The 10871-nt window shown below is 49.0% G+C and overlaps 1 protein-coding gene across 8 annotated transcripts in view; it reads right to left on the bottom strand.

Annotated features, from left to right (window-relative positions):
• Positions 1-10871, bottom strand: part of EXD3 (exonuclease 3'-5' domain containing 3) — a 250109-nt gene that overhangs the window by 83125 nt on the left and 156113 nt on the right. Inside the window, exon 22 of one of the 8 annotated variants that reach the window (XM_074556344.1) lies at positions 10714-10855. The exons of the other annotated variants lie outside the window; for them this stretch is intronic. Within the exon in view, the coding sequence (XP_074412445.1) occupies positions 10715-10855 (141 nt within the window). The 3' untranslated portion in view covers position 10714. Of the gene's footprint in view, positions 1-10713; positions 10856-10871 lie in introns of those variants that run through there. 8 annotated transcript variants of the gene reach the window in all.

The raw sequence follows: 10871 nt of genomic DNA on the forward strand, positions 1-10871 counted from the left end.
CAGAATCAAATGCTTGGGGAAAGGACAGGCAAGAAGCAGCTTTGTATCACTCAGCATTAAAAACACAGAGGATTGGTGTCTTCCAGCCTCTCCTCAGCATGCTCTGTTCAGCATTTTCCCATCTGGATGCTAAATGGAAGAGCTGTCAGAACACAGTACTTGCAGCATGGGAGTTAAACAGGAAACTCTCTGCACACACTGACCTAAGCTGGCCTAACTAATTCTAGTATCATAACTCTTAAAGCTACTATTGCCAGCATTATTTCCATGTATCTAGCTGATTCCAGCAAACTGTTCTGCCTTCTCAGCCAGCAGTCCTTCACAGAGCCACTCACTGAAATTACAGACCGTTTAATTTCAAAACCAATTAAATGTAATTAGAGGAATTTCTACAACCCCTCCCTTTATGGGGTGTGCAGGAATGATCTGTAAATCATCACCACTGGTGGTACCCTTGAAAAGGATGTGAAAGAATTTCTAAGAGGGAAAAAAATTCCATCAAGACAAATTTACTTCCTTTTTTACCTTCTTTTATCTAGGGAAAGCACCTAACACAAGCACTGTGTCTTCAGGTGAGTACAGGGGAATTCAGAGTGCATTTCCAGCTCTGTGTCAGACAAAGGCCTGGGGACCTTTTGGCCACTGCCAATGAAACTCTCAGTGATGACACAGCAGAGGCAGTTGGAGAGCTGTCAGTGCCACAGGATGAGCTCAGTTTGTGTCCCAGCTGGCTCAGTGGAAAGCAGCAGGTCTGGCCCTTGCCTGGCTGTGGCCAGCCCTGAGCCTGACACGGCCACAGGCACTGGACAGGGTTTTTCACAAAATACCTCTGTCCTAAGAACTCCACGTGTCTCGCCTTCCCAAGCACCACAGCTCACACTGAGCTCAACTGCATCCCCCAAACCTCAGTGCCCCTGGCTGTCCCCACAGCCCTGCTCCAGAGCCCTGCTGGAATCCAAACTCAACCAATTCAGCACAAATATTTTGAATTTTCAAAAGCAACCAGAAAAGCTTTATTTTCCAGTGAGAGCTGACTTACACCCACTGTCCTAAGGCTGGCTGCCCTGCCTAATCTCACCCTTGTTTCAGAGGAAGGTGGCCCTTCCCAAAGAGAGCTGGAGCAGGGCCAGTGCCAAGGATGGGGATCAGATGTTGTTGTGATGGTGGTTCCAGCTCCTGGCCTGCAGAAAGGCATTTGAAAGGGAGAGAGAAAATCACTGGCCAAGAGAGGACAGGGCCTCCTGTGATGGGTTTGGGGCAGCTCTTCCTGCTGCAGCATCAGCATTCCCACCTGCACTGGCCTATCCTGGTGCAGCAGCACTGGAGCTTCCCTGGGTGGGCAGGCACTGGTGTTACTTGGGGACAAATGTCTGTGGATTGTTTAATTCATATGATTCACAATTCACACCGTATTTTCCATCATGCCCCACATGAATCCCCCTTGCTCTACCATTTAGCAATTACTGGCAGCTTCTGGGAGACAGACATTAAACTTTGGGGCTAAACTACGTAAGCCCTGAAATCAGATTTTTCTGTCCATGAGGCCAGATTCTTTTTCACACTGGTTTTATACAAGCACAGCAGTGACCCATGCTATGGACTTGGCTGTTCCTTCAGTGAGAAGAGCTTAAATCCAGTATTTGTATACACAGGCAATTTGGAGTTTCTGTGTGACACAGAGTACTACTGCCACATGCCTGCACTTTCATGCAGATTTTTCCTGAATGTTTTGCAGTTTTCATAAAAGAAAGTTACTTTCAAAAGTAAAGGCTTATAATTTCTGGTGATCTAAACAGATGTGACTTGACAAAGGGGTCTATTGTAGGGCCATGTTAGTGCTTTATTTTTTAATGATGAAGGCTTTGGTTGTTTGTTATGGTGAGAAGTAGTTTCCCCTCCAGATAGCCCCTTGAGAAATTCATGAGAGAAAATCCAGACTGTGAAAAGTACGGCTTGAGAGGAATTTGAAACAACATGACAGGGGAAGCAAATCATTGTGAAAATCCTCCTAGAGAAAGCCTGGGCTCATGCCCACCTCCAGCCCCGCTCCAGGTGAGCTGTCTGGCTGTGTCTGTGCCACAACTGTCCCCAGCAATCAGAACCATCAGTCAGGCAAGGCTGTCTGTCTCTCTGGAGGCCCACAAAGCAGGGCTGAACTTGCTTTGCCCAGAGGAGGCTTGTTTGACAAGGCAAGGCATGAAAGAGTGAAACCATGGGTCAAGGTAAGGAGGGAAGAACTGGCAGCAGAACCCGCTGCCATTGCACAACTCTGGCTAATCAGACACAGATACAGATGCAAACCACCCGTGAAGGCTTCAGAGAAGTTTACATTTCAGCTGGGTTTCACATCTGGACGGGGATGTTTCACATGCAAAGCTGATTTGTCCAGGGTGCAGCTCTGAGAGGGGTAACTGTGAAAAGCTCCAGTTTCTGACCTGCGCTCAGTCTTGTTCCCCTTCTTGCAGGCTTCTTTCCATGCCCATGCTGAAGTGCTCTGCTCTACTGTAATTCAAATACACTTGAATAAATTTCAGTTCTCATTTAAGACTTCATTTTTGAAGATAGCAGAATAGCTTGGGTTCATGCCAGAAGAGTTTTAAGGCCTCCAGCATCAAAAATAATGTCGTAAATCTAAAAATACCAGCTTTTCAGAGAGGAGATGTGAGGTGCCAAGACATTCACACACAGAGACAATCGTGAGATTGGGCTTCAAGGTCTATTTGCATTTTTTTCCATGGTTACCGTACGATGGACCCAGTAATTTGAACCAAATCACCTCAAGGGCTTTTATCTAATGGTCCCCCCCAAGCAGGGCTCACAGCCCTCAGCAGAGCCCATGTTTCCCTGCCTGCTGCAGGGGTGATTCTTGTGGCAGGATCTCTACTCAGAACACCACACTCCAAACTTTTGCATGGTGCCTTTCTGGAGCTGAGCCACAGCCATGGCTGGATCTGGCCCCACACTGCACTGGGAGAGACGACCTCGGCACATGGGGAGGAAGATAAGCATGAGCACAAGGAATCCACACAACTGCCAGAGTGCAGGAAATTGGCCAATTATCCAGCCCTGATTTTTAGCAGAGACCATACAAAGGGATTTTTATGGATGAGAAGATCACAGAAAAGGATGGAGAGGCGACTATCAGGGAAAACAAAAGTGTGGTGAACTATGGCTGAGTATTTATGATCATCCTCTGAAAGGTTGTTCCTGTCCAGCTTATAACTAGTGACTAAATGTCAGGATTATTTAGGAGAACTTGTTAAAATAAGAAAAAAAAAAAAAAAAAAAAAACAAATAGTAGGTAAAACTGACAATGCTTCCACATGTGAGCAGGTTTGTGTGGGGTAAGGATTGGTGTCTTTGCACACCATGGGGCCACAGCAGGGACAGGGGCAGGAGTGGTGGGCTCATCTCTGGGCATCCGCTGGGCCCCTCACTGATATTCCTGCAGGACCACTGGCCATGGCATTCAGTGTCCATCAAACCTCAACACGTGGATTTAGACTGGAGCAGGATGTTTCAAAATTGGTCAAAAGGGATGGAGGGAAGGAGGTGAAGCCAGCACCCAGCAGAGATACAACAGTTCTGTGCAGACAGGCGCTCACTTACACTTCTGCTGGGCTGAAAAAATTATCAGAAAATACCCATTGAAAAATTCCTTTTCCTGTCTGATTTTGTAAACACAAGTTCAGCACAGGAGACTCCATGGGATAAGATGGTTTTGATGACTTCCAGCTGCACATACACTCCGCAGACTCACTTCCCAAACAGCCCATTATCACTGTGCAGGGCAGTTCATTTATCTGCTGAGAATTCTCATTTAAAAAAACCAATCAGGCAGGATTTATTTCCCTCTGATAAGGCACAGGAGGGCACAGTGAAGGGTCTGGCTCCTGCTGGTTGTCAGGCTCCTTGTCTGGAGGTTAATGTCAAGCTGACACCAGAGCAGGGCTCTGACGTGTCCCTCAGCCCCCAAGTCCTGGGGGTCTGTCTCTGGAAGCTGGGTCTCTGCCACCAGTGTTTTCACAGTATATGAGAAGGATCAGCTCACTGCCTTGGTTTCTCCAGTAGTGAAAGTGAGATATTCCAGCCAAGCAGTCAAAAGGAGGCAAAGACGGGAGTCCACCACTGTCAGGAACTGTGTGAGGCCTGAACTGAGCACAGCATCACATCCCAGAGCACCTGGAGCTGCCATAGGAGGATTCTGGGACAACCTGAAACCCTTCTGCCTGCACTGGCCCAATGATATCACCCTGGGGAAGAACTACCAGGACCTGCAGCAGGGCTGAGCCCACACTGGCCTGGGAAGAAGCAGCGAGAGGGGCAGAGCTCCCTGACACAGGGCCCGGATCCACGGAGAGCCGAGATCATCATTGGCAGATGCATCTTCCCCAGGGCCCCAAAATCTCTGTCAGCAAACAGAAAGCAACTGGAAGGAAAAAAAAAAAAAAAGACTAAAAGAAAGCCTGTATTTGAAATACACTTTGTTTTCTTTTAAAAAATCCAGGATCCCATCCAGCTTGAAAGAGGAGGTGAGCAATGAAACAAGCTCTTTGTTTTTTGCAGTAGTTCAAGAAGAAAATACTTTAAAAAATATATTAAATATATTCCTCTGAGGTTCTGATACTGCCTCTAGCCCCTACTTTTGGCAGGCTGGGAGCAGCTCACAGGTAGTGTTCTCATCCCTGGCCCACAGACCCTCTCCTTAATCCTTTCCAGACTGCATGGGGATCTTCCCCCCCACACCCCCTCCTGCAGCATCCTCCATCCAGCACTGCAGTCCTGGCACAGTGGCCCCCACACCCTCTCCTGGGGGTCACTTCCCTCTGCCTCAGGACTTTGAGCCCTGTGTCCTCCCAGTCTCTGAAAACACAGAAATACCAGTCTTGCAGGGAGCTTGGGGTGAACCAGGGGCTTTGTGGGGCAATGACACCCCCCGACCAGCAGCAAGGCCATGAGAATGGAGTCCAGGGGCTTGGAGCAACATGGCCTAGTGGAAGGTGTCCCTGCCCATGGCTGGGGGTGGAACCAGACAATCTTTAAGGTCCCTTCCAAACCAAACCAGTCTTGAGATTCTATGAAAAAGCAGCCAAGAACTTTTCTCAGTCTTGCTAGGGTCTGAAGACTCTCAAATGAAGTGCTGCTTTTTACCAGCCTCCAATGCTCCCCAAAAATGCCTGAGGTTAATTCCCCTCAGGGCTGGTGCTGTCTGCCCACAGCACAGAGGAGCTGGTGTGTAATGCTCTCTCACTGAAGCTGCCATCCTGCAGTCAGGGCTGTGCCTGGCACCAGCCAGGGGGGTTCTGCTGCAGTTCCTGAAGACACAAACTCACCCCCATTTTCTCTTGGCTGCACTGGCTGTGCAGGTTGAAGCGTGAAAGGCTGATTGCCAAGTGTTATGGTGTGAAGCCCTTTTCCATTTAAAGCTCTTGTTTTTCATGGCTTATAAGTTCCCATTCCCCGCCTCCATTCCTTTGGGTTGGGATTTGTCATGCTTGTTCTTAACCCAGGGGAGAATTTCTTTAGGAAAGTTTGCTGGTGTAAGGAGCAGCAATCCCTCATCTGGCTTTCGTCATGGAAGATAACAGACACTCAGAAAGTCGCTGCCTCTGCGAGGGAGGCAGCAGCAAGGAGAACTTCTGCCCCACAAGCTGAATCCCACATGTTCTAGAGTTTTCCAGGAGTGCATCCAGCAGCAATTCCCAAACTCAGACAAGGACCAACACCCACCCAAACGTGAGCATTAACTGCAGCCCATGGGGCTGCTTTGCAGACGGCTGAGCATTAGGATGTGAGCAGCAGCAGCAGCTCACTGAGACATTTTCTGGGTGCAGGTGGAAATTCCAAACCTTCGAGGCACCAATTCCTGCACAGGCCCAGGGCAATGGCTGGGTGGATGAAAAGCTCCACATTCCTTGGCCACACACAGAGGGACCCAGAAACCCCCTGCCCTGGGGTGACCCCAGCAGGGGAGGGGGACTCTGCCCCTCTGCCCAGTCAGGTGAGACCCCATCTGCAGAGCTGCCCCTGGGGCCCAGCACAGGAAAGATGTGGAACTGTTGGAGCCAGTCCAGAGGAGGCCACAGGGATGCTCCAAGGGCTGGAGCCAGGCTGGGAGAGCTGGGGGTGCTCACCTGGAGAGGAGAAGCTCCAGGGAGAGCTCAGAGCTCCTGCCAGGGCCTGAAGGGGCTCCAGGAGAGCTGGGGAGGGACTGGGGACAAGGGATGGAGAGACAGGACACAGGGAATGGCTCCCACTGCCAGAGGGCAGGGCTGGATGGGATATTGGGAATTGGGAATTGTTCCCTGTGAGGGTGGGCAGGCCCTGGCACAGGGTGCCCAGAGCAGCTGTGGCTGCCCCTGGATCCCTGGCAGTGCCCAAGGCCAGGCTGGGCAGGGCTGGGAGCAGCCTGGGACAGTGGGAGGTGTCCCTGCCATGGCAGGGGTGGCACTGGATGGGATTTAAGGTCTCTGATGACCCAAACCAGCCTGGGAGTCTAAAATTCATAACCAAAGCCAGCTCTTTGGTTGGCCATGCTGATACAAACTCCCTGTGCACTCCAACCCTGCTTCGTGGTAGCTTCCATGCAGCAGAAGACACAAAGTAACTTTGCTTTTTGATTAAAAAACAAAAGAAAAACTCAAAAAACCCACAAAGAACGTAGTTGCAAACAACTAATGTGTTATGATTGAAATTTCAAATGAACAAATGTCAAATGTGCAAAATGAACCCCACTCTGTCCCACCTGCATCCCACGGCGCAGACTTCCCTGTGGGCTCCCCAGACTGCCATGTAATGAGGCAGAAAGAGGTTTAATCAGCATCCATGGAAAATACAGTTTTGAATATCCCAGTTTTGTTTGGTTTAAATCATAACCATAATATTTCTATTAATGCTATTTATTCGAACTTATTTTCATTTTAACATATGCACAAGAGTAAAATCAAATCAAGTCATGTTAGGCTATTTTAAAAACAAAAAACCACAGAGCAGATAAGGAAGATAGATGACATCTTTCCTGTGGAGAGGTGGCTGGGGGTCACCAGGCTCTGACACAAGAAACAGAAATTTGTTTCTACACCAAGGAACAATAAAAAGGCCTTTAAACATTTTGACACGGACCTGTGAAGGCAGAGTGGGGGGTGAACTCCATGGGAAGGAATGATTCCTCACTCTTCCACCTAAGCACAAAAAACAGCACACGGACGAAACATAAAAACCCACAACCCTTTCTCGGTTCTGTAGGAAGAAGTCTTTTTCATGATTTGAAACAGGATGTTGCTTTTTCAGATCCTTTAATTTATTTACCAAACACAGCATCTCCCCACAGATTTTCAGGGTTAATCACATCAGTGCTCATTTTGCTGTCACACCCTGAATGCCATTAAATCCCCAGTGGTCGGAGGATGCACCATGCTGGTCCCTGGGCTGTCCCAGTGATTCATCACAGGATTTCTCAGTGTGCTGTTCCCCAGGAACAGCCAGCCCCAAACTCTTCCCTTCTGGAGCTGAAAGGGCAGATCTCAGACGAAGCAGACAAAAAGAAATGCCAAAGGTTACTAACAGCAATAACTTAAACCTTTCTAGGGACTCCTGTGACTCCAAGGGGAAACACAACCCAGCTGCAGCAGCCCCATGGCACTGTCAGGCCAGGCACAGCAGGCAATGACAGGGAAAAATGGGCCAAGCTGGGGCAGCTTCACTTCTGGTCCATCATATTGTGAAATTCCACGGCCTCTTACTGTCAGAGAAGCACTTTTGTCTTCTGACCACCTTCTCAAGCAGGTCAGGGCCCTGCAGCTTGCTGGCTAGACCTGACTCTGTACACTCTCCCTTCTGACTTCATCACCTTGTGTTTACAATTCCACGGGGAATTTATCTGCCTTTTTGCCCCGTGCTTGTGCTTCACTCTCCATATTGCCACTGCCCTGCTAGCAGCAGCGTTCCCCAGGAATGCAGGACTGACTCTGCAGGCTGGGGGAGGCCCCTCCTCTGCTGGGTGCTCACTGGTTTCTTAGGGATAACATGGAAAGGAAGCAAAAGTAACTCAAGGATACACCCAGCTGGCATCATCCAGGCAGACCCAGCACAGGCTGGAGCCTCATGCTGAAGAAAGATCAGCTGGTGATGGCCACATTGCTGAGCCAAATCTTCCATATTTAAACCAATTCCTGTCACAGACAGGAAATCCAGTCCCAGTGCTGCTGTGGGCAGAGTGCTCCCACAGCCTGATGCTGCTCTTCACTGAATAACTTCTGTGACCTCCTGGCTCTAGCTCCTGCCATGGAGAGGCAAGGTGAGGAGGAGAGAAGAGCAGGAACAGCTCAGCAGATTGGGCTGCTCCCTGTCTTTGGAGCTCTGCTTCCAGTTTCAGCTCCCATACCACTGGGACTCAGGGAAACCCTGAGCTTTCATGGGAAAAGAAAACAGATATGTCTTTTCCTGGTGGTCCACAAATGAAAGATTGTTTAGCACTAAAAGTAAAAGACAAAGTTGCTTTGCCTCAACTCAGTATTAGACTTTAAATTCCCATAATTTTTTATTTCACCATTTTTAACCGTTTGGTGTTAACCATGCAAACCTTTCAGCCATGGCTCTCATGACCAGAGCAGAGTGCACTGTATTTGAGGAAACAAAAGGCCCACTTAAAGATTTGTAGCCACTCCAGATAAAAGAAGAGGGATATTTAATTAGAGTGGCCCTTCTCCAGATCATGTCCAAACCACATCAAATACATACAAATACTGAATGCAGGAAATTAAAATTGGAGACTTAAAACCATGAATAAATCAAGGAATTCTCACGCTTAACTTTGTCCCCTGACCCTCAAGGTTTTCTTTCCTGATCCATTTTCCCAACAGAAACAGAAAGTGAGTTGATTTGCCAAATCAGGCCCTCTGCTCACCTCTGCATGCCCACACAGCCCAGCAGCAAGTTCCCTCTCCTCATCACTGCCCCTTTGGATGTGCAGTCCCACAGCACCTCTCCAGGCATGAGTGGTTGAATTAGTGCTACCCAAAAAGCCTTGGCTCACAAACCAGCTCCCCTCCCCTCAGTGGGAATTTGGGTGAATGATGCCTCTCCCACCCTTGCAGGACATCCCAGGCTGCTCACAGCTCTCTGGGGAGCTGCTCTGCCACGCCACGCTGAACGAGAGCATTGGCTCCTCTTGGGGGATCTGTGCAGGGAAGTGGTGGCATCACTGTCCTGGCAGTGCTCAGAAAATGTGCAGATGTGGCACCTGGGGACATGGTTTAGTGCTGGGGGAACAGCTGGACTCGATCTCAGAGCTCTTTTCCTACAGTATTCAGAGAGAAAAATCCGTGCAGAATTAGGAGACTGCAGTAAACAAGAACAAACGAAATAATTCTGGATTGTCAATTGTCCACCTAATGCCAGTCACACCAGAAAAGTCACACTCCAGTTGCACTGAAACAATGTCAGAGGGAAGGACATGGCATTTCCACCCTGGAGAGCCAAAGGGTGAAGGTAAGGAGGATGCTGAGTGGAAGGATACCAGAATCAAGCAGCTTGGGGCAATAATTTCATGTTTCATATCAATACCCACCCTGCTTATCTTTGCTGAGCACAAACCAGAGGTGCTGGCCTGGCTGAGGAGCCTCACTGGCTCCAACACAATAGAGCAGGCACTGCTGCTCTTCCAAGAGGAGATAAACTGTCAAGTGAATTGGAGATTAACTATCCAGATGTAAATGAATTCATTGCTATGCAACTGATAGGGCTCAGGCCTGGTTTAGTGCAGGATGGAGTCAGGTTTGGAGAGCTCTCTCAATAGCCAAAGAATTTATAACCTGTATTCATGGCCCTCTGTAAAGGGCCGCCTGACAATGCCAGCGCTGGCAGCATTGTTCCTTTTGAAGAGCTCCACCGCTCCACCCCCAATTCACTCCTTCCTCCCTGGATCCCCCACAGCCCGCTCCACACCCTTCCCTCCTCCCATCACACAGGAAGAAAGCTGGGGGGAGGTGACCTCCGCGGCAGAATTTGCTATTCATGTTCCGTTCCCCCTCACAAATCCTTAACTTCTTGTCTCGTTTTAATCTTTTTTCTCTTGAGAAAGAAAAGATCAAAGGGCTTGGGGGCTGATGCTTTCTGAACTAGGCACTTCTTGCCATGGGAAAACAGCAATGGGGAAGGGCTACACAAAGATGCTTGGGACAGTGGCTGGGGGCGAGCCCAGGAGATGGGACTTTCCTCCATGGAGGTGATTCTGGAAGCCTTCACTGTTGTTAACTTGATGCTATTATCATATTTCTGGAGTCCCATACTGTTGTTATTATATTCCTAAAGTCCATACCTTCTAGCTGGTTTTCTACTATGTAGCTCTTCTCCGCAGCACAGCTCCTCATGGCTTCTCAGGGGCTCCTCCAGGGCTCTCAGCCCACCCCTTTTATTCCAGTTACCTTCACGAGCTACAGCTGCTGCCCAACTAAGGACTTCGCAGCTGTAGCTCATTTAGAATAGCTAGGACCCACTTATCCAATATATAGGACTCTCACTACACTTCCCCTTTTTCTATTACTAACAGATATATTCAAATACAATATAGATATTCAAGTACAATATAGACATAGGACTCTCACTACACTTCACCATGCAGCCCTGGAAGGAGGATGCAGCTCTGCAGCATCAGTCCCAGACTGTGGGGCTGCTAACAAGAGCATGTTTTATTTCAGGTCGCACATGAATCACCTTAATGTCCTCCAGGAATGAGGGGGGACATGGGGAGTGTGTCCTGGGCTGGATGGCACCACCAGCATGTGCCTCCAGCAGTCACTGGAGCACAGGACCTGCGTGGAACTTGTCTGAAGGCCTCTCGCTTCTCCTGTGGCTCCTCCAGGAATGCATTA

This window comes from Zonotrichia albicollis, chromosome 21, assembly GCF_047830755.1.
Source record: "Zonotrichia albicollis isolate bZonAlb1 chromosome 21, bZonAlb1.hap1, whole genome shotgun sequence".
Classification (NCBI taxonomy): domain Eukaryota; kingdom Metazoa; phylum Chordata; class Aves; order Passeriformes; family Passerellidae; genus Zonotrichia; species Zonotrichia albicollis.